The sequence below is a fragment of the Rhinoderma darwinii genome, chromosome 13, assembly GCF_050947455.1.
Source record: "Rhinoderma darwinii isolate aRhiDar2 chromosome 13, aRhiDar2.hap1, whole genome shotgun sequence".
In the NCBI taxonomy this organism is placed as follows: Eukaryota; Metazoa; Chordata; class Amphibia; order Anura; family Rhinodermatidae; genus Rhinoderma; species Rhinoderma darwinii.
In genome coordinates, this window is record NC_134699.1 from 25,183,639 (window position 1) to 25,209,314 (window position 25,676).

The 25,676-nt window shown below is 39.1% G+C and overlaps 1 protein-coding gene and 1 long non-coding RNA gene across 2 annotated transcripts in view; one reads left to right on the plus strand and one right to left on the minus strand.

Moving 5' to 3' along the window:
* LOC142666448 (uncharacterized) overlaps nucleotides 1-25,676 on the plus strand; it is a 158,125-nt gene that overhangs the window by 110,352 nt on the left and 22,097 nt on the right. The gene's annotated exons all lie outside the window — the stretch shown is intronic.
* HOXB3 (homeobox B3) lies at nucleotides 775-9,876 on the minus strand. The gene is made up of 3 exons (XM_075846777.1): nucleotides 9,806-9,876; nucleotides 3,591-4,132; nucleotides 775-2,757 (listed from the first exon to the last, which is right to left on the minus strand). The coding sequence occupies exons 2-3, from the start codon at nucleotides 4,012-4,014 to the stop codon at nucleotides 2,015-2,017; spliced, it is 1,167 nt and encodes a 388-aa protein (XP_075702892.1). The 5' UTR covers nucleotides 4,015-4,132; nucleotides 9,806-9,876; the 3' UTR covers nucleotides 775-2,014.

A 25,676-nucleotide genomic window follows, 5' to 3' on the forward strand; every position in this document is an offset into this window, starting at 1 on the left:
TTATAAAATCACTGTTGTTTTTCTGCAGTTTTAGCTTTTCTTACATTTTGAAATTCTCCCTACTCACATTTTTACAAATAAATGTTCCTCGTGATTCCAAGACTGAATAGTGTATAGACAGTATTTAACTTAATATTAATTATTATTATTATTATTATTATTATTATTATTATTATTATTACTACTTTTATTATTATGTTTAATTTTCTACCTCGACAGAACAAGCAAGCACCATCACTGTTTGCAAGAACATGCATAAGATTAATTTTCTACGTGCAATGGAAACAATACTGCATATAAATAGGCTTAAATTACTTGTAATGTCTTTCGAGTATTTCCAGCTCCAGTAAATGTATAGATTTATAATCTGTGTGTCAGGTGACACCCTCCCTCTTAATTCTCTTCCTGTATGTTTGTCTGTACTGAATGATATTCGCCGAGAAGAAAGTTTACGCAGATATACAATCGGCAGAAGACATGGTCCTGAGCTTCCTTATATACTTTTCCTTTTTCATTCAACAAACAACTCAATCTGCGACGATTCCATATACACAGCTTAATAATTAAGAGCAAATATTGACATTGCTAAATACAAATAAATATATCTATATATATCTATATATATCTATATATATATATATATATATATATATATATATATATATATATATATATATATATATATATATATACACACACAGAATCCAAGCAGGCTAACTGGTAACTGTCCCAAGTCTGTCCCAAGAACTGAACTATACTAATACATGAAGCAGGTTTTATAACACAAAGTTTATTCCAGGATTTTTTTTTTATAACAGACATATTTTTTGCAAATAAAATGACCTACAAGGAACAAAGAATTCTCCAGAGGGTTTTGTACAGCCTCCCTATTCATGGCTAGACAATAACAGCTGGATGAGTCTTTCCATGCCTCCATTAGGAGTAGTTACATTACCCATTAGTACAAGAAAACAAACTAACATCTCTCTAAAATACTAGAATTAAATAGGCAATATTTTACAATGACAGGGAAACACAACCTTTAGAACAAGAAAATACAAAAAGTACATTTTCCTTCTTAAATTTCATAAATACGTTAATATGCTGGATAAATAATACAAAAAAATGAGAAAAAAAATAATTGTTTCAACGGATTCCATAAGCAGCATTAATAAATATTTCTACGCATGATCACACAAACCTGGCAATTTCCAGGTTTGAATGAGCTGGGCCTCTGGGCTGCTCTCACCCTTGTAAACTCGAAGTGCAAGCGAGATGTCCACATAGATAGCTTTAGCAAATACTGAGCAGAATTCGCTGTGCAGATTGGTGAGCAGACATCTCCTAGTATAGTATAGTATACTATATACCCTGTATTCACGATAAGACAAGAGTATTATTATTTTTTGGCCTCCAGGAAAGACCTACAATTATTGGACTTTTGCTTTTGGAACCCATATATTTTAACAGATAACTGACACCAAAAATTAATTATTTAGATAGTACATTGTTCTTTTGATCTTAAGGCCTAGGTTCCTACCACTACAAAGCAATATTCCCCCTGTACTTGAATTTACAGACAATAAACATGTGATCAGCTATGGGGATACATTATTTGTACAAACAAAATGATCCAGGCAGCCTGTCAGAGATCTTAGTACATATCCAAGCCTATTGCTGACCAAATGGGGTTTAGGATTTTTGTCTTATGCCACTAGTAGGCTACTAGTGACGGAATAATAAATACCAATTATGTGCGCCAATATTATTCCATACAATATAATAATAACAATAAATCAGTCCCGAACAAGCAAAAACACAGCCTTTAGAAGCACTTGTATTGATGATATTGTGGTTAAATTACAGTACATATTAGAATCCTGTAATATCTTCCAGAATGTAAAAATTTTAAAAAATACAATAATAACATATCAACACAAATGCTTCTTCTTGATCCCAAGGCAGTGCCTTCGCTCAGCACCCCCTACAGCCTAAATGTTTCCTCATTAAATAATCACAAATGGGTCAGTTTGGGGGCTTCCTGGATCCTTCCCTGATGATGCGATGAGAGCTCTGTGTAGGTTGGGTGGGGTTCACAAGGTGCATGGTGCTGGCTGGTTTGCATGGTAGTGGCGCCACTATAGTCCATGTTGGGCTGGTGTGCAAGGTGGTTAAGACCATATATAGAAGGGCCTTGTGCTGGCACAGAATCCACATAGTTCCCCCCAACATACACTGGGCTCCCTTGCATACTAGGAGAGACATAGTTTGCTCCATTCCCTTGTAAGCCATGGTGGTCATACTCTGGAGCTGTGTTTCCATACTTCTGTTGGGAAGGACAACCTTTTGCTGGGGTCTGGTAGTAGGCATTTTGGTGGGGTTTGTTATTAAAGGGAGGTGGGGAAGGTGCCTCGTAATTTGCAGTCATTGAGTGCATGGATCCCAGGAAGCCTGCAGAGGATTGCATGCTTAAAGGTGGAGTGCTGGTTGGCGAAGGTCCTCCCGAGGATGATGACATTCCTTTTACCTTTTGATCCTTCTTGTACTTCATTCTGCGATTCTGGAACCAGATCTTTATTTGCCTCTCACTGAGATTAAGCAAATTTGCCATTTCCACCCTCCTTGGTCGACACAGGTAGCGATTAAAGTGAAACTCCTTCTCCAGCTCCACAAGCTGTGCACTGGTGTAGGCCGTGCGAGCTCTCTTTGAGGCAGAGGAACCCGGGGGGCTCCTGTCACCACTGCAGCTCTCTGCCGCTTCAAATGAAATAAAAGATAATTACTACACTCAGAAATTGAAAGCATTATTCCATAATAAATTCTCTAACATGCTTTGCCCAGACCTGGCCTTTCCCACATTAGTCTGCACTTCATAAGCCTGGCATTTATTAAGAGCTCTGCCCCCAAAGCTGCCCTGCTTTATGGAGATTTGATCAAGCAGTGTAGGCATTTGCATTATGACCTTTATCTATGATTCAATTATTATTTATTCACAGATAGCTAACAACACATAAAACAGCCTCAGGTACCGGGTATCACATGGTCCTGTCATTGTATAACAGATAGACAATGTGATGATTAGGATGTACAGAAGAAAATTACCTATCTATTGACTATATATTCTTATTATTAAAAAATTTAATTCATTTATTTGTAAACAAAGTTCATATACTTGGGAACTCAGAATAGACAAATCATAATTACCATCAAATGATTAACAACTATAGTATGAAATTTAGGTAGTCACTGACTTACTATGAAACAAAGGGTTAATGGTACTTAAAGGAACACTAAACATAAATTCAGCAGCTAACATATGTGTAGCTTGTGGAAAGATCTGTTACTGCAATTTACAAATATGTATTTAATTCTTTGTAGAGATTCATGTAACAGGGTTATAGAGATAAAATAGTAACCATAGGGGCAGAATTTTTTTTGAACTTCCTGTCACTAATCCCATTGAAGAACACTATAGTCAGTCTATACTCTGAACAAAATGGCTGCTCCCAGGCACCAGTAAATAACATTAAACTGCACAGTAAATAGGGATAGGGTATACTGACGCAATGTGTGTATGGTGGCTTTAGTACCTGTGGCGGGGGGGCTGGATTTCTGCTTGGAGTTTTGCCTGGACTCTTTCATCCATGGGAAGATCTGTTTGCTGGTTGTATTAGAAGGGACCTGTGTTTTTACCGATGAGGACTTAGCTCCGGACTGGGTGCTGCTACTACTGTTACTGGGAGTTGAAGGGGGGTTCGGTTGGGGGGAGAGAGAAGAGGGCTGGTGGTGTTCAGATGCCAGGCTGGGGCGCATGCAGCTTCCATTTATGTTTTTAGGTTTAGCCAATGGAGCATTGTGTCCCAGGGACTGCAAGGAACAAGATGAACGCTGGAAATCATTGTCGAGGTGAGAAGTCGCAAAAGTCTGTTGTGGCCCTTCATAACCCAGACCGCCTGCCTGGTACGAGTAGCCTCCAAAGAGAGTGGGGTTGTCATAGTAGGATGCTTTCTGCATCTCCTGGATCCCCAAAACGTGTTGTCACCTACTCGGAGGGTGTCCCCACCCTTACAGAATAACATTGGCACCCCGCAGTCACCTGGCACGGATATCCTTTGTATTTGTTGAAGGCAACCTACAAGAACAAAACCACAAAGCACATATTTGTAAAGTCTATTCTATTACAAAGGGTGCAAACCATTTCCCATTAAAAAAAAAAACATGTTTACAATATTGTCATCGAAATATAGGAAAATAATACCATTTCTTGCGTGATTTATATCAGTATCGGAACGTTAGTTAATAAGCTTAATGTATAACGAGCGCGTATTCATTCTGGTTATATATCAGAGATGGCGTAGGGATCCTCAAGAATGACATGAATCATATCATTTATATCAGCAGCTTCTAATCCTGAACACAGGCAAAAGGCATCCAAGGAGATATATACCAGAGCTGGAAATAAACCTTCCACTCCACAATACTGGGGCTTACCTAGGAGATACATTATTAAATCCCGCATAATAAACATTTAAACTCTCCTTGTCTCTTTATCTTTCGTTTTCCGTTTGCCAAATAAAACTCTTTTAAACCAGAAAAACTAGCAAAGCTGCCTGCGCCCGGAGTGTTCAGCTATAGCAGCAGAATCCAGGATAATAGCTGCTGTCCTGAGCCCAGTGCTATGATGTATGAGGGTCAATCGAGCAGCCGGGAGACCTCAAACAACTCCACAATTCCTTTATTCCTCACCAGCACAAAAAAAAACACAAAAAAAGACAACTGGATTTCTTTGTGCTCCTAACATTTTAGCTGCAGTTTCTATGCTGCAATGTTTTATTTGTAAATATCCTTCTCCAACAAACACTCAGCACAGTATCCAATATCCAAAACCAAGGGGCTAAATAATAAAACACAAAATACAGATCATACAGGGATTATACTAGATTAAAGTCTGTATAGGGCTCCAAATATACTTGCATAACGAAATAGCGAATGCGTACAGTGATGTGTCCGTATACATATTTCTGTTCATATATATATATATATATATATATATATATATATATATATATATATATATATATATATATATATCTATATATATATAAAATGAACTATAATTGTATATTCAGGAATATATATGTATACTCTATATATATCTACATACACACTTTTATATATATATATATGTATATATATATATATATATATATATATATATATATATACACACACGCTTATTTTTCGTTTTGACCGTAGACAGCATTTACAGTGTGCGCCTGCTCTGTCACAAGGGGCCTTGTTATTGTACAGCACTAAATATTGTGACCACATGAGTTGTTTTGTGTGAGATAATAAAACGTTTGGAATCATATAATAATGTCAGATAGAGAGAGAGAGAGAGAGAGAGAGGTAGACTCAGGGTCTGGGCAGCTATTGCTCCTCATCTCTCCACACGTCACAAATGTCGCTCATTTATCTTTGTCGGAATCCTAATTATTTACTCCAAGGAATTGTTAAAAAAAACCCTCTCTACCTGAATAATAAATATTAAAAGCTATGCTGTTCCAATTAGCTGACACTGCCCCCATCTTCTCAAGCACTTAGAAAACGATTGTTACATTTTTTTTGTTGTAGTATATAACATCAGAATGATTATTTAGTAAATAAAATGTAACTTTGTTATATGGGTAATTAAAAAATCCAAGTAATACAGGCGTGAAATGGATGTTTATTACTATATATATATATATATATATATATATATATATATATATATATATATATATATATATATATATATATATATATTTATATATATATAGATAGATAGATAGATAGATAGATAGATAGATAGATAGATAGATATAGATATTTACACACACATACACACATATGAACCATCATTGTTATTCGACCTTCTGCAGAATTCTACATTGTGGTGGTGTATTAAATAAAAGTAAATAAAATGATAAATAAAATTGACAATATTAGTGGGTGACAGAGCATAAGACAATAGGCGCAGGCTGTGCGCACCTTGATGGGGTTGTCTGGCCACAAGTCTCTATGACAGAAATATAGCTCCTGTATTGCTACATGAAATTTCGATAATTCACATAAACAGATTGCAGTAAATAGATGTTTAATGAGTAGCTAAGAAATAGGGAAAGTGTGTGAGCGGAGGGGAGCTAAAGGCAGCTGTGAACTCTTCTTGAACCGAGATTGCAGTCATATGGTCATAAATCACTGGGACACAGACTCCGCCATTCACTGATAGACTATTTGGGTCCAGCTTACCTTAGCAGACTCTGACGAGCAAACCACTAGCAGACATCATATATATCCACTTCCAACGCAATCAATAGGCAGCGAGTCCTCCCTGGCAGCCTGGTGAGAAGCATGAGGACACGGGCAAGGGAGAGAGGCTCTTGGAGAAGGCAGAGCTGGAAGAAGATCCGTGCTAATCTCAGGGCTTTCAATGGACAAGCTGAAGCTTCAAGGCTGCCCTATACACCGCCCTACTCTCCCTGCTAACAATGGCCTCAGCTCCCCAGCTTGTTCCAGCCGCAAAAATCGTGCATTCCCCAGCCAATATCTTCCAATGTGCCAGCAATAAGGCGACGAGATAATTACACTAAAAATCACCATTTGCTTTTTACACCACAAGTCAACGGCTGTTAATGCTCTAAACACAGCGTCACCACTGAGAGATTATGCTAATTACAGACGTGGACAGAGGCCTAGTCTTGGAGGTAGCAGGAGCTTTCTCTTCTTCTGCTCAATTAGGTGCCAGTCTATGCTAATAGACCATTTGAACTCACCTACGCTGGATGTTAGATTCTGGCTTCCTTTTTTCATCCAAGGCGTCTAGCTGTTTTCACAGCCATTTCAGTTTAACCCCTGCTCCTCCACTGGGGCACGCAATGCATTAATGTACAGTATATCCCACCCCCCCTTCCATGAGGTAAATTCTATAAATAAGTTAATAATGCACAGTAATGCTATGACACATATACATAGAAATATATCTTTAGATCTTAAGTTTTTCTGGGGCATTATCTGGTCTAGTGGGGTGTGTGTGGATAGGGTGGTGGTGGGGGGTTACCGGCAATATACACAATACAGGTCACAGATACATACATACATACATACATACATACATACATACATACATACATACATAAATACATACATACATTTTGAGAATTGCCTTGAGAAATGGAAACATTGCTTGTAGTTGTAGTGTGTACAATGATTCCTGGATAGCTCATTCAGGTTTATATAGCGCTCCCTGGAGTCTAACCCTTTCATTACCACATGGCAGTAAGGAACTCAGGCTGACAGGGAGTTAAAGCACTGGATGTGTAGAGGTGTTTATATGACAGGAAAGGTGTGTGCACCACCTGGCATAGCTCAGTGGGGGTCCTTGCTTGTTTTCCTGCTGTGCTATATCACTTTAAAGCACCAAGATTTACTCTCACTAATAAAAGTAGTTTACTGCAGTTTCCCTTTGATGTAAATAAATGGGTATTTAGAGATTACCCCCCTTTTCTCAGCAGGCAAGTTTCAGTACTTGGCATGTATCCATACTATCTTTCCAACGATAGATAGATAGATAGATAGATAGATAGATAGATAGATAGATAGATAGATAGATAGATAGATAGATAGATAGATAGATAGATAGATAGATAGATAGATGATAGATAGATAGATACTATTGGGTGTTTAGTGTACATTGTATTGTTAACATATTTTGATACAATGTATATAAATGAAACGTTGCATTGTACTGATGGGTAAATAAAGTACCTCACATGTTTTCACCTACATCCTTGGAGTGCTGCCTGATTTTGGACGATAGATAGATAGATAGATAGATAGATAGATAGATAGATAGATAGATAGATAGATAGATAGATAGATAGATATGAGAGAGATCGATAGATAGATAGATAGATAGATAGATAGATAGATAGATAGATAGATAGATAGATAGATGATAGATAGATAGCTAGATAGATAGATAGATAGATAGATAGATAGATAATAAAAAAAATAGAAAAGCAGCACAATAATAAGTATTGAGGTGTGTGCCAAGCCTCTAGACCTCAGCCTCCAATCAAGAATTTGTCTACAGAAAAGAATAGGCAGCATTCCACACGACTTTCAAAAGTGAAAAGATTTTATTCACCCATACGTGAATGCAACGTTTCAGCCGTCAACATGGGCCTTTATCAAGCTTGAGAAAGGCCCATGGTGAGGGCTGAAACGTTGCATTCAAGTATGGGTGAATAAACTCTTCACTTTCGAAATTTGTGTGGAGTGCTTCCTATTCTTTTCTAGATAGGTAGAGAGAGAGAGAGAGAGAGAGAGAGAGAGAGAGAGAGAGAGAGATAGATAAATAGATAGATAGATAGATAGATAGATAGATAGATAGATAGATAGATAGATAGATAGATAGATAGATAGATAGACAGACAGACAGACAGACAGACAGACAGATAGATAGATAGATAGATAGATAGATAGATAGATAGATAGATAGATAGATAGATAGATAGATAGATATGAGAGAGATAGATGGCCTCCTGGTATTTTCAGAACTGCATAGGGTCTATTATATTTTATAAAGTGAAAAAGAATACTAAACCACACATCTGACGAACATACCATAACAAACAACTGATCACATACCATAAAAACTATCTTTCCATGTAGTCCAAAAAGGTAATGAGTTATAGGATAATATTTCAAATGATACAGTGGGTCATGATGGGTTTAAACCAACAATCACTGCGCATTGGAGATGTCTTAGAGGGACTCCAAGAAGGGGCAGGAATGTAGATCACACATTGGTTGGACTAAAACATATTAGCATATTTTAAGCATGTATAGCAGATATGCCACTCTGGGCTAAAACCTCACACATCACAATTACATACCCAAACAATAATGGGTGTGCAAATAAAAATGGAGGCGTTGCTCATGGCATCCAGTCAGCTCTTGCCTTTCATTTTCCAGAGAGTGTAAATGAAGGCTGAAATCGAATTACTATGGATATATCGGCTATTGGGCTGTATATGTATTTGGTAAAGAATGTGATGCAATGATATCTATCTATCTATCTATCTATCTATCTATCTATCTATCTATCTATCTATCTATCTATCTATCTATCTATCTATCTATCTATCTATCTATCTATCTATCTATCTATCTATCTATCTATCTATGTCACACACTATTCTCTCATATCATATAGTAGTATTTGACACCATGCCATAAACATTAGTGATATCTGATGTAAGGATAGTCAAGAATGCCACATGACTGTATTTACGTTCTTCATGATTCAACAAGTTGTAGTATACAAAGCACTCGAAATAATGTACCATAATGCTCTTAATGTTCTAAGAAAATACAACGAGAACAGCCCATATACATCTTGGGGAATGGGGGGGGGGGGGGTGAACCAGATGTACAATTGTGTACTGTTATAGTTTATAATCCACTCATCTGACGAGTAATCACTGACACCTCATGAGTATAAAGTGTATGATTCTTGACTGAGTAGTCCCATGTCAAGTGGAGTACAATATTGTGTGAGGCTCTCCTGGCTCTGATTGGCCAATCAGCATAAATGCTCTGTATAAACAGTATAAGGGCTTAGTGAGGCCCTAAAATTCTGGGTTTTGGGGATATTTTTTTAATGCTCTTCTAATAGTTTACATATTCCCACCATACGATGCAAATCCCACATGAATCCATATCAATATTATATTAAGTACCACATACTTTAACTTACCAGCTTAATAGTCGTGTCCAATAAATATCAAACTTTAACACGAATGGGCGGGAGGAGAATAAGCCTGTAGAATTAAAGAGACACTAAGTTACTAAATCTTAAGAAAACCATTTTGTGGGAATCCCTATTGGGCAGGTTTATTAAAATTCCCTTAGTGGATATCACTGCACTTGTTACATATAGAACATTAGTATAAGATAATAATAACATTGATATTATTGTGAATCTGCCGTTGAGAAACACATTCTATATTGCTCATATTAAAATATGTACCAATAGCCCACTGCAGGATATATAAACACATATAGATGGGAAAGCTGAGGCCTAATAGTCTATACAAATAATTCTCATTACAAGAAGCCCATAGTGAGTAGAGAGGTGTAAGGTATAATATATGACACACAATGGTGTATAATCACTGTATTAGGCACGTGGTCTCCCGTTGACTGGTGTGATATATATCAGGTCTCATCTCTAATGTTTCTTCAGCCTGTGAGTTACTGGTCTTTAAATATTATTAGCGCACATTTATACCGTGTGTAAAACCATCACAAATCACTGTGACCTCCGCACAGTAAAGCATGGGCTGGTGGCTGTATATTCTTTATTACACGTGGTCCTGGCACAGGCTACAGAACACATCACGGCCAGTTAATTATTCATTTTCCCACTAGATTAAAGACAAAAGTTATTACTTATGAAGAAAAACTCGATTCCCGAGCCTGGGGGGGGGGGGGGGGGAGGGGGGTGTACATTTCTAACGGATCGGTACCAAAGCCGTTCAATAAACATGCAATACCTGACAGCAGGAGCACTAATATTTTAACAGACGAAAATTAAAATGATCAAACTCTACCTACATGTGTGCAGTCACTCACCTTCTGTAGATGAGCTTTACAATTATTTGAGCTTGCAGTTGCATGTAGAACCTCACTCAACCTCCCTTCAAAGGTCACCTATCCTGCAAAGGACTCATTGCTGGTGACCTGAGATTGGTGGCAGAGCGACACATTGATCAAGTGGAAAGCTCAGATCGCTACGTTGATGGTCAGAAAAGTGGTGGAGCGTTGCTAAGGATCAGGGTGCCAGAAGTTTTGTGGGGGTTCTCTGCATTTGGCCGCGATTTTTCCTGATTGCTTTCATCTCCAGGGCCAGGACAATGTCTTGAGGTGGGTGAAAACCCGAGTGAACTGAACCCAACCAAGGAATGTGAGGAGGACAGGATAGTAGATAAAATTCCAGCTTCTTTAAGAATCTACTCTTCAAAGCTCTGCATCTGCTGGAAGCTTGGAGTCTTCTTCTCTAAAGTGATAACCTGACTCTGCACTTTGCTGGAGGGTCTAAGGGGAGGTGGGTTGGCTCACACCCACGCTCCATATTAACCCAGCCAAGAGCAGTTCCAGGCTGTATCCCACTCTCTTCCACCAAGGATTTGGCACTATTAATGATCAATAATGATTATTGCGTCTTCAAGAAGGTGGCATCAAACCAGGGACGAGAAGTCAGAGCAAAGTGAACAAATCTCATGTTATGGAATCTTAATATTTTTCAAAATATTTTTACTGGTATTTGTATTGATATTTCGCCTAATCATCCTCTAAAGTTTCTGGAAAAAGTTAATGTGGAAATAATAGTAACCAGTGTTCCGATTTTGAGGCAGACTTCTCTTTAAGTGCTCTCTCCTCTTTCTGTATTTTGGAAGTTAATTTTCAACCAGAATAGAAGACTTTGTAGATGTTAATGTTTAACAGAGTATCTCTGTTCTTATTGTTAGGTCGTCTCTTTGTAATAAGGGCTCTAAACCATAGGTCACGGCATTTACTTTTTTGGATCTCTTAGCAGCGACAAGTATTGACTTTAAATTTCAGGCGTCCTATTATTTGGAGATCATTATTGAAGCCTCACTAGATATTCATCATTGTAGGATAACTCACATACTAAATACTGTATCTCTATCAAGCATAAACTTTATGAGCGTATATAAAACATATTTACGGCTATAACAGGCTGCAATGTCCTTACCAGAAAGCTAGAGATCCACCCAAACACAGAACAACAACAGAGGTAGTTTCAATTTCCTTTAAAAAAAACAACCCTCCATTAATATCAATTTACTTCAATGAAAACTTTGTTTCTTCATCAACTTGATGATTTATGATAAAATCAATTACATTAAGGTCACCGAGGACCTTGTGGTTTGTCTCAGATTTCATTCCTGAGCAGATGAACCGCTTGGTAAAAATATTCCACTTAGCTGGAGGCAAAGAAAATAATTCCGAGGCAAGGGAAATTTAATGGAAGACAATTTTCAGCGAAAATATCCAGCTTCGGTTTCATGTTCTTGCTGTATGGTGATATTTTTGTACACATGTGCACTGATTTGCCTCAGGAAATCAAAGACGAGAGTGGAAAAAATAGCTTCTGTAAACGCACAATTTTATGTTGAGATGTTGGGGGCTTTAGAAAATATAAAATGATGTTGCCTTGTTAAAACATATTGAAATGCTTAATATGCTTAAAATCATTTGTTCCATAGTTAAAAGTATATTCAAATTTGGTTAGAGATCTGACATAATTTAAGTTTAATATTAATGACGAACAAATAACGAATTTATATTAACATCACAATATAATGTATGTTATAGATGTATTTAATGTATGATAAATAAATAAATAAATATAGAAGATTATAGATAGATAGATAGATAGATAGATAGATAGATACATAGATAGATACATAGATACATAGATACATAGATACATATATAATTCCAAACGAATAGGCAGCACAACACAGGTTCCAATTCAGTAATTTCACTGAATTGGAACCTGTGTTGCGCTGCCTATTCGTTTGGAAATACATATATGGGACTGGAGTCTGAGGTCCTAAGGCTTGTGCACACACAACTACGCATACTTTGCGTTTGTATGTGCTGCTCTTCTTTTTTTCTACTAGATAGAAATATATATATAGATAAATAAATAAATAAATAAATAAATAGAAGATATATAGGTGAATAGAAGATAGATAGATAGATAGATAGATAGATAGATAGATAGATAGATAGATAGAAATATACAGCCCCTTTGTGTTCCTGGAAGTAGAGAGGCCTATTGTGTTTGGCACTTGTAAATCAAAGATTAACCAGGAACTGCTCTTTTCCACACATTAGCACAATGCAATTCTACATCCGTTTGTTGTACCTTTGCCAAAAGCTAAGGAGGTGACAAATGTAACAGAATTCCCAAATGTAAGAACCACATGGCTTTTTAAGAAAACACATATACAGTTGTATGCACATCACACAAATGTGCACACATACACACACAAACCACACAAGGAGGATCATAAACCACCCACCCACAATACTAGATACACACACACACACACACACACACACACACACACACACACACACACACACACACACACACACACACACACACACACACACACACACACCTCAAAGAATACAAACTGCACACAAATTGAGTGTATCCACACTAGCATTTTATAGCAGTTTTTCTTTTGACGACTATGAACTGTGTTGTTTATGTAGTGGTAAGTGTGAACATAAGGGCATGTTCAGACGTGGCGGAATTGCTATGGAATTCCGCTGCAGACAGTCCGCAGTGGAAATCTGCAACAGCCATTTTTTCATTGGTTGCTATACCTTTCTAGGTAACTTAGTTCAGACGTTGCAGAAAATAACAGTGCGGAATTTAGGCTGCGGGCAGAATTTTCACTCCGAAATGTTGCTGCAGATATGTTGTGTAATTGCCCCGAATTTGCAGCAACATTTGCAGCGGAAAAATTCTGCCACGTCTGAACATGCCCTTTGTGTATGTCTATAATGTATACAGCATCTGATCAAATTTATTTTTCAGGTGTTGTGAATACAAGCGTGGGACTAATGCCCCCCGGCCATCCAGTTATGTTTCTCTCCAGCATGGAACAAAAATGGCGGATGTAAACTGATGCCGGAACTGATCCAATGCTTTCCTATGTGAACAGTATTGGCATCAGTTGGGAAGTCGGACCTCTCCCTGCACCGGATAGAAAAACGCTGCTTGGCGTGTTTTTCTGTTTGGCTATGTCAGGCAATAAATGCACAAAGTGTGAACGCAGCCCAATCTGTCATTAATAGTTGTAATCCCAAAATTATACTGTAAAATAAAGCAAGTGTGAACGTGCCGTTATACTTTGTTTACACTGGTGTCATGGTCCCCTCAGGTTTGCTTTGCGCTTTAAAAATTCAGAATACCGTAGTCTACAACCCAATTAAACCCCACCGCCCATAAAAATAAAGAAATCTTACAGACCCAATACCAGACAATGGGATCTTATAAGACTCTGTTCAGATCTGTGTTGAGAGCATCGCTCCAGGTCTTGGGAGCTTCACCTGTATCTTTGACTTCAAGAATGGCACAGTCTTCGTGGCTATCTATTCTTGTCTCTAAAAATACTGAACCCCCAGTGGACCCCATTAAAGACAATGTGGTCCATTGGGGTTCATCGGTATCCATTTGAAGATAGATCTAGTATAGCTGTGTTGGCTCCATTATAAATGAAATTCATGGTGCTCCCATTCCTTGGTTGAACTTGATGGTCATATGTATTTTTTCAACCGTACTAACTATGTAACTATGTAATATAAATAGAGCCTAAAGTAATGGGATCCATCAGGAGCTGTAGGATCTGTTACACAATGGAGTTGTCATATTTGTCCTGAATCCTGTTATCACACAAGTCATGATGCCAGTGTAAACACTCACAATACACACACACACACACACACACACACACACACACGCACACATGCACACGCACACACACAATATGAAACTTACACCATCAGATATTATATATGTTACAGACATGCATGTACATTCACTCCCCCCACATGACATACATTAAACCACATAGACGTATAAGACTCAGCTATACTGACACGCCATATGCACTCACAACTCAAAACAGACATCACTCACTATATACACAATAGACACACACACACACACACACACACACACACACACACACACACACACACACACACACACACACACACACACACACACACGCACACAAAACATAAAATCACTCAAACCATATAAGGTTGGGTTCAAATATATCAGTTGTCTCCAGCCAGTTGTTTTCATGCCTTAGTAAACACAACTGATGATAACGCTACGCAATTTGTGCACCGGTCCGAGGTCCATACCCAGACAAAAAATGTTGTATGCAACATTTTTATGGCCAGCGTCACAGCTAATGCATCGGATGCCAAAGCTGCTCCCATAGGAAAGCATAGGATCAGTTCTGGAATTAGTTTCCCTCCGCCATTTCTGTACTATGCCGGAGGAAAACAAATCCGGTTTGCCAGAAATATTTGATCACAACACATGAAAAATAAATTGAATCTCATGTCACGCTGTATACACTATAGATATACACTTATGTGCACACTTACCACTACATAAACTACATGCATAAACCGCAAGAACAATATCTATGCAATAAAGATACTCCCTTCCTGATCTCTCCCCCATATTGACCGCACAAAACCTTCTACACCACACATAGACCATATAATACACATACATGCTGATAGGAAAATGCAATAAGGATATATTTGGCTTTGTTCACACTTATCTTCAGGCTTTTATGGTTTGATCCCCCGTTCAGAAGACAGCCTGTTAAGCTGAAGAAGAATGGTGGATTCACACGCAGCAGATTTTGTTGCCGCAATTTCACATGAATGGAACTGATTTTCAGTCGTAGAAATTTGGGAAACAAAATCTGCTGCATGTAGATCCACACGAAAATGTTTACGCTTTCTTGTCCAACGAAATAAGGGTAAACTTATATGTGGCTGATTTCTTGCACTTGAATGGAACTTACAGAAAACCATGTATTTGCTGCAGAAGCAACACCATTCAGATCTATGGAACTGATTTTGAGTCGCAGAAATTTCTGCAAGAAATCTGCTGTTTGTTAATGACACCCATTCCGCTACATGTGGACGAGCCCTAAGACTTCCATCATTCGGAAGCTCAAACCACGCATGGCCGGGATAAGTGTGAACAAAGCCTTAAATACGACATAAAACATACAGCACCCACAAACCATGTGAGGGCACGTTGAGACGTGGCAGAATTTTTTCGCTGCAAATGTTTGCTGCAGATTTGGGCAACTACGCAACGAATCTGCACCAACATTTGCATATTTGACAGGTAATTCAGACGTTGCAGAAAACACAGCGGACATTTTTCAGTTTTTGCATTGCAAAGGCTGAAATACGCAGTGAAATTCCGCTTCTTCTCCGCAACAGACAGTGCATGCTGCAGACTGAAAATTCTGCAGCCTATGGTCCGCAGCGCAGTTTTCCGCAACGTCTGCACGAAGATAACTAAAAAGGTGTGGAAACCAATGGATATACTGACTGCTAAGGATTTCCACTGTGGACTGTCCGCAGTGGAATTCTATAGCAATTCCGCTATGTCTGAATGTGCCCTCAGGTGCATTCAGGTGGTGGCAGTCTTTGTACATTTTGCTTTATTTTTTTGCGATCCACATGTTTTATAAAACAAATACTGCTAAGAATAAGTAATGCAAACTGATAAAATGTTATGCATCCCTTGTCCATCAGTCTACATCAGATGCTCCCCCCAAAAAAATTATGATTAAAAAAAGGAAAACATATTTATTACATACTGTAGACAACCACAACCACCAACTAACAACAATACAAAAACTAAACACTACATTCACACCCTCATCAGACTTACCTCTACACAAAACCTTCCCTTCAGTATCTATACTGTAAACACAAACCTCTCTTCATGTCCTGATCTCTCCTTCATATTGACCCTCTCTTTCTTTATTTTTCTCTCTCTTTCTCTCTGTCCTAATTCTCTATTCTTTATTATGAATTTACTAAACTTTATATACTATATGCTCTATCATTCCTTTCACCACCCATTAATTTCTTTTATGGTCCATTCTCTTTTCTTTCATCTTTCTTTTATGTCTGTCCTTTCAAATAAATCTCAGCTATATTTATAAATAATATTGCTCCCTCTATTACTTCAACTACCATTTATAACGATACAAATAATTATTGTAGTAAAAATAAAATGTAGTTTAGGAAAACAAGAAAAAAATAAAATCGAAAAAACCATAGTACCCACTCCTTACATAAGAAAGACACTGATATATTTGGGCTCCTTAGGAAAAATAGCTGCCCATGATAGTGTGTACATATGATCGGGGGTGCATTGGTGGAGCCTGACACAAAGGCAATAGCAACTATTAACCTATTGTTGTTGAACTGTATATAATATATGATGTGAATAGTGTATTATAAACATTTACTGTTGTAATGTAAATGATTAACTAGTAAGATATAGTGATCCTGCATTGTTCTGGATTCACCACAGTGGGAAATCAAACTACATCTAGGCTCTCTTTGTCCTATTAAACGGACACACACACACACACACACACACACACACACATATATATATTTATTTTTTTATATTCTTTTTCCCCTCTTTCTATTTATTATTATTATTATTATTATTATTATTATTATTATTTCTGAATGGGGCTAAAATGGCATCAAAGAGTCTTCATCAACCTCCTGCCTCCAATTTGTACAATTATTTTTACAATCACCGAGCATACTAATCTTGTAATTTTAACTGATCCAATAGAATCCATGAAGATGAATAGAATCCATCAAGTGATTCCCTTCATCACTATTTAGTTTTTTGTGTTTTGTTTTACAAAATACCTGTCACATAACCGTGACAGATACTAGCTAACTATGTGCTGTAGGTGACTTTGAATATTATGAGTTGACACTGATGCCAGTGGGTATTGCTGTTTCCTCCCCGCAGCCAGGACGCATTTTTAATGACCGATCTAGAAGGTTTTACGCTGGTCAAACGCTGTACACACACAACAAACGCTCCATGGCTGTGATGAACTGCTTTTCGATCCTTTTTATGATGATTGTTACTAGCATATCGTATGATAATGCACAATTATATATATATATATATATATATATATATATATATATATATATATATATATATATATATATATATATATATTTATATATATTTATATATATATATATATATATATATATATATACACACACACACACACACACACACACACACACACCTGTCTCTGGCTGCTTTTGTTTCTATGAAATCATCTTTGCTTTGTACATTAATACCTTCATGTTAACTCCTTATTTCATTGTGATGAATGAAATAGTGCTTGTATGACTATAGAGCAGGAACTGACAGACATCGGGAAGGGTATGATAACATGCTGGTACCTAAGATCCCGACTTTACACATAGTTCTCTCCACACGTAGAGATGCTTATTATTCTAGTGTGTTGTGTCTGTGGAAACTGATATTAGTGTAAACTTTCATTTAGGACACAATAGCTCCACCCTTGCATACTTGCAGTGTGGTAATGTGAGACCCCAGGCCAGCCATGTCTCTTTAACTGCCAATGTAAGGCAAATGCTCCTGGATAGGAGTGGAGGGAAAGCTGAGATTCTCATCAGAGGCTGATCCTGAGAAATGATTCAGTGCGGACAGCATCATAAACAACACAACTCTCCCACAAACACACAATGCTCCGCGCTGACACCCCTATTGTCATAAATCAAGGGCATTGTATGGGAATAAACCTTAAAATCCTGTCTGATCGGCTCTGTGGGTATAAACACACATAGCTACGAGTCAGGACGGATGGCAGGAAATGAAGATCGCTATTTGTCACCATTTACGACAATAACATTAATAAGACACAATAAATTTACATGGACACAGACAGACAGAGGGAATCCCCGCTACTTACAATAATCCAGCCCACGGTGTGGCTCTGATCCCACTTGTTTTATGCCAGCCTCTCTCTCCCTCTCCCTCTCTCTGTTCTCCTTCTCTGTATCTGCTATAGGCTGTTCTTTAAGGACAGTTGAATTTCACGTCAGACAAGGAGACCATGTCTGCGATTTTCCTGACGAATACATATCTATCCTGCAACCTCTGCATTAATTATTTAATGAATCACGTGACGGTAGGGGAGGAGGGGGTCTCACTTCCATACACAGAGGACCACTATGACCTTCCACAAAAGCACCGGGGTCCTCTATGTGTGGAACTGGAATACCGTATATTATACACATATGCATGGCATTTCAATAGCTCAATTACCATTCCAATGTTCATATTATTATATACATTGTATAAAAATCTGTTAACAATACAATGTATCCTAAACACCCAATAGTATCTATCTATCTATCTATCTATCTATCTATCTATCTATCTATCTATCTATCTATCTATCTATCTATCTATCTATCTATCTATCTATCTATCTATCTATCTATCTATCTATCATCTATCTATCTATCTATCTATCTATCTATCTATCTATCTATCTATCTATCTATCTATCTATCTATCTATCTATCTATCTATCTATCTATCTATCTAATCTCTAGCATGTGCTGTATATAAAACATAATCAAACGGTATAATTAGTTGCTTTATGTGTTGATAAAGATAAAGCAACATAAAATGAACATATATAATGTTGAGTGGTTAATGTTGAGTAACGAAATAAAACATTTGCCTTTCTTGTGGACACTGGCCCAAAAAAAATTAAAAAATAAAAAAAAAGCACAAAGCCAGACATCTGGGTGAGGGCTTCAAAGCATTTTAGGCAGATAAAAGGTAAAGTTTATATAATGAGCGCGGAGATTGATTTAAGAATTTAAACAAGCTAGTTTTATTGGGCATCATAAATCTGTCATTGAGGACACAGACTGAGAGAAATCTCCGAGTGTCAGCCCTCACTGCAGAACAATGGTGGAGCTATCCCTGCCATTCATTCTGACTATCTTTTCTAGCACACTCCTAATGCACATTTTTTTTTTTTTTGTTAAATAAATCATTGATGAACATTACTAGGACTTAATATCTACTATAAAAAATCTGGGCATGTAAAGGTTTTCTAAAATAGATATTCATATAAGTATCTATCTATCTATCTATCTATCTATCTATCTATCTATCTATCTATCTATCTATCTATCTATCTATCTATCTATCTATCTATCTATCTATCTATCTATCTATCTATCTATCATCTATCTATCTATCTATCTATCTATCTATCTATCTATCTATCTATCTATCTATCTATCTATCTATCTATCTATCTATCTATCTATCTATCTATCTGTCTGTCTGTCATATATCTGTCTATCTAATATATATTCATCTATGTATTTATTTATGCCTTTCTCTCTCTCTAGATCAAAGTGAATCTAATATTATATACCGAATATTTGGCAGAATGTATAGGCACACACATACACACATATAAATGCATTTCAAGGCTCATGCTCAAAAGTGTATATGGGATCTATACCAATTGTATTTGCCCTTATGTCATACTATGTGACTATGAATACTGCAGTATTATCCCATAGTGGCATGTAATTATGGAGCCAGCATTTTAAAAAATAATTCTGCATGTTCCATCAGATGCTGTATATCATACAGTAGTCTCACCCTAAGGGTATGTTCACACGGCGGGGGTCCGTAACGGCTGAAATTACGGGGATGTTTCAGCCTGAAAACATCCCCGTAATTTCAGCCGTACCGGCATGTGCAGGCGCTTGAACGCCGCGTCAATTACGGCCGTAATTAGCGCTGCTATTCATTGGAGTCAATGAATAGCGGCTCCAATTACGGCCAAAGAAGTGACAGGTCACTTCTTTGATGCGGGCGTCTATTTGCGCGCCGTCATTTGACAGCGGCGCGTAAATATACGCCTCGTGTGAACAGACAAACGTCTGCCCATTGCTTTCAATGGGCAGATGTTTGTCAGCGCTATTGAGGCGCCATTTTCGGGCGTAATTCGGGGCAAAAACGCCCGATTTACGTCCGTAAATAGGCCGTGTGAACATACCCTAAGGGTATGTTCACACGTACACGTCCGTTATGGCTGAAATCATGGAGCTGTTTTCAGGAGAAAACAGCTCCGCAATTTCAGACGTAATGGCAAGTGCAGGCGCTTTTCGCTCTGTCCATTATGGACGTAATTGGAGCTGTTTTTCCATTGTGTCAATGGAAAACGGCTCCAATTACGTCTCAAGAAGTGACATGCACTTCTTTGACGCGGGCGTCTTTTTTACGCTCTGTCTTTTGACAGCGGCGCGTAAAAAAAATGACCGTCGGCACAGTACATCGTAAAACCCATTCAAATGTATGGGCAGATGTGTGCCGACGCTTTGGAGCCGTATTTTCGAACGTAATTCGGGGCTAAAACGCCCAAATTACGTCCGTAAATAGGGTGTGTGAACCCAGCCTTAGAAGCAAGTGGTCGATGGCAAGCAATATGGACTACAAATTACTAAAATACAGTTTTATATTGCATACCATATTGCACACAGTATTGTACATAGTTGTGTTCATGAGCCATTATGCCTCCTGGACTCCACCTTTTGTTGTTTGCATGTAGCTGGTTTTGTTCTTTCTATGGAGCTAAAGTGGTGCCTCATGCACATGACCATATTACGGCTTTATTTTGTACTGAGATATAATAGGGTACCCATAGAGTTGTATGGAGCATTACTATATCTCCAGGTGACACTTTCATACGGAGGCATAAAGAGTTTTGTTTCCTACGGAATCTGACAAAAAATTGTGTCATGCTCCATTGAATGCCATATGCACAAAGCTATTCTCCTCGAGACGCATTGCTTACATAAGGCATAGAAAAGACAGAGCATTGTATGGCGGCACACAACGTCCGTCCGACTCCTTAGTATAGTGCTAAATAGGACTTTGTATACCGCCTTCATACAGTACATGGCCTTCTACACATGGCCCTTCCACTAGCCCGAGGCCTTAGGCCTTCTACACACCACATTTTTTTTGTATACTGTTGAAACCAGACAAAAAATATATACAGGCGGTACACAGCCTCCTGCATGTGGCACTCTCAAAAAATATAAATATATATATATAAAATTAAAAAGATTTGTCAATTCTCCTGACATCTGTTTTAATGAATACATGTATTCCCCATAAAATCACAATTCTGTCGCATCTGTTCCCTTAGGGTAAGGCCACACGGAGCGGCCCTGACACTGTCACAACGCGGCTAACAACCGCGTCGGCACCATGTTCGGTGTGGCTGTCAAACAGTCTGTTAGTGGCCGCATGTTAACGCGGGTAAATCATCCCTTTATCTGCAAAATTGTGCGGACATTAATTAATACACCCTTTATGACCGCAAAATTTTGCAAATTACAACAACTTACCTCCCATTCATTCTCTATGGCAGCGAAAGGGGTAAGGGGGTAAGTTGCAAAATCGTGCGGCCATAAAGGGTGTATTAATTCATGGCCGCACGATTTGGAGGATAAAGGGACGGTTTACCCGCTTTAATATGCGGCCACTAACAGGCTGTTTGACAGCCGCACCGAACATGGTGACGGCGTGGTTGTTATCTGGGTTGTGACCGTGTCAGGGCCGCTCCGTGTGCCCTTACCGTTAGTCCTCCTAAAAATGTATGAATAAATTGACAACTGGATGTAACCATTCCCCTTGTGAAAGGGCCGTGTCACGGCACAGTCTGACTGTGAGCACTGATTGGACAGTATAGGGACACACTCCTAACCGTTAACACCCACTTGTTAATTTATTCATAAATTTTTAGGAGGAATAACAGAGAAACGCTAAAACGTTCTAAGGCCCCTTTCGCATATATCCAGCAATCCTGCATAGTTTCCCTCCTGCGTGGTACACAATTGCCAGATGGTAACTGATGCCACAACTGATTCCCTTCCTAAAGGATAGTTTCTGGCATCTGTTGCATCCGTTTTAATGCAAAATCTTTGCAGACAAAAAACGTTGCATGCAGTGCTCTTCTGTCTGGCTACAGCCCGGCTATGGATGCTGGACCGGTGCACAAAGCACATAAGATTTCATCAGTTGTGTTTGGCTCTTGCTAAAAATAACTTGTTGGATAAAACTGATATATGTGAACCCACCCTTAGAAAAGATTCTCCAGAATTGGTATTTTATGGGGAATACTAGTATTTACTAAGGCCTCGTTCACATCTGCGTTGGATGCTCCAATATTGGCCTCCATTGCAGATCCGGCCGAGATTACCAGAGATTACCAAAGACAATAGCACAGTATACTGCGCTATTGTCCCTGGTAAAATCATGGACACTCTGACGGAAAGCTGACGGAACCCATTAAAGTCAATGGGTTCTGGCGGTGTCCGTTGTGCAACATAACTGTTGCTTCCGTTATACCCTTGTTCTGGTCCTCTAAGGCCACGTTCAGACCTGGCAGAATTTTTCTGCTGCAAATGTTGGTGCAGATTTGGAGCAATTACGCAACGAATCTGCAGCAACATTTGCATATCTGACAGGTAATTCAGACGTTGCAGAACAGACAGCGGACTTGCCATAGATTTCTGTTTTTTGCATTGCAAAGGCTGAAATCCGCCGTGAAATTCCGTTGCAATAATGTGCATGCTGAGGAGGGCAAATTCTGCACAGCAGCCTAATTTCCACACAGTTACTTTCCGCAACGTCTGAACTAAGTTTTCTAAAAATGTATAGAAACAAATGTAACAAACGGCTGCTGCAGAATTCCACTGCGGACTGTCCACAGTGGAATTCAACAGCAATCCCGCCACGTCTGAACGTGGCCTAAAGGAGCAGAACCATGGAACACACCAACGCATTTGTGAACATTTCCTAAAACAAACATCATAAGAGGTGACAGTTCCTCTTTCAATGTTTATGTAAAGTATTCCATTGTTTTTCATATGGACCAAGCAATGCCAAAAGCCCCCTTCCCATATTCGGCGATCCGGCATAGTTTCCCTCATGCATGGTACAGAAACGCCGGAGGAAAACTGATGCTAGAATTATGGGATCGTTCTTTACATCAGTTGCATTCGGTTTTACGCTGGATCTATCTACCTTCGCCGGACAGAAGCCTGGGGTGAAAGGGGTCTCAGGCCCTGTTCCCAAATTTCCCTCTGGCATAGCACAGAAATGCAGAAGGCAAACTGATGGCAGTACTAATCCCATGCTTTCCTATGAGATCAGTTCTGGCATCAGTTGCATCTGTTTTAACGCTGGTCTACCTTGTTTACCTTCGCCAGATGGAAAATTGTTGCATGCAGCGCCGGACCAGTGCACAAATTGCATCTAAACCAATTGGTTGGGCGCAACTGATATATATAGTCAATGGAGCAATGCCCACATCAATTTTGATGTAAGTATATCTATAGTGTTCATAAGGCCTCATGCACATAACCCATGTTCTGAGATCATATCTAGCTCCTTTTGTTTTGCTCCATACGAGCATGTTCAGACGTGGCAGAATATTTTCGCTGCAAATGTTGCTGCAAATTCGCTGCAATTACACAACGAATCTGCAGCAGCATTTGCATATTTGACAGGTAACTAAGATGTTGCGGATATCACTTCAGACTTGCCTGAGATTTCAGTTTTTGCATTACAAAGCCTGAACTCTGCAGTGAAATTCCGCTGATTCTCCGCAACATTTTGAGCATGCTGCGGAGTGAAGATTCTGCACCGCAGCCTAAATTTCGCACTGTTATTTTCCACAACATCTGAACTAATTTACCTAGAAAGGTATAGAAAACAATGGAAAAAATGTCTGCTGCAGATTTCTACTGCGGACTGTCCGCAGTGGAATTCAACAGCAATTCCACCACTTCTGAGGGCATGGCCCCACGTGGCGGTTTTCCTCCGCAGCTGTCCGCATCAATGCCGCACAGAATCTGCGTTGCAGATTCTGCGGCGGATCTGCCCAAAATGTGCAGTAAATTGATGCGGACTAGCTGCTGCGTACTGCGGTAAAAGTGCTTCCCTTCTCTCTATCAGTGCAGGATAGAGAGAAGGGACAGCACTTTCCCTAGTGAAAGTAAACAAATTTCATACTTACCGGCCGTTGTCTTGGTGACGCGTCCCTCTTTCGGCATCCAGCCCGACCTCCCTGGATGACGCGGCAGTCCATGTGACCGCTGCAGCCTGTGATTGGCTGCAGCCATCACTTAGACTGAAACGTTTTTACAGGTTGCTGTATATTGGGATCGGTAGTCACTGTCCAGGGTGCAGAAACAGTTACTGCCGATCGCTTAAGGGCATGACCACACGTGGCGGATTTCCTCCGCAACTGTCCGCATCAATGGCGCACAGAATCTGCGTTGCAGATTCTGCTGCGGATCTGCACAAAATGTGCAGTAAATTGATGCGGACTAGCTGCTGCGGACTGCGGTAAAAGTACTTCCCTTCTCCCTATCAGTGCAGGATAGAGAGAAGGGACAGCACTTTCCCTTGTGAAAGTCAAAGAAATTCATACTTACCGCCCGTTGTCTTGGTGACGCGTCCCTCCTTCGGCATCCAGCCCGATCTCCCTGGATGACGCGGCAGTCCATGTGACCGCTGCAGCCTGTTATTAGCCTGTGATTGGCTGCAGCCGTCACTTAGACTGAAACGTCATCCTGGGAGGCCGGACTGGAGACAGAAGCAGGGAGTTCTCGGTAAGTATGAACTTCATTTTTTTTAAAAAGATACATGTATATTGGGATCGGTAGTCACTGTCCCGGGTGCAGAAACAGTTACTGCCGATCGCTTAACTCTTTCAGCACCCTGGACAGTGACTATTTACAGACGTCTCCTAGCAACGCTCCCGTCATTACGGGAGCCCCATTGACTTCCTCAGTCTGGCTGTAGACCTAGAAATACATAGGTCCAGCCAGAATGA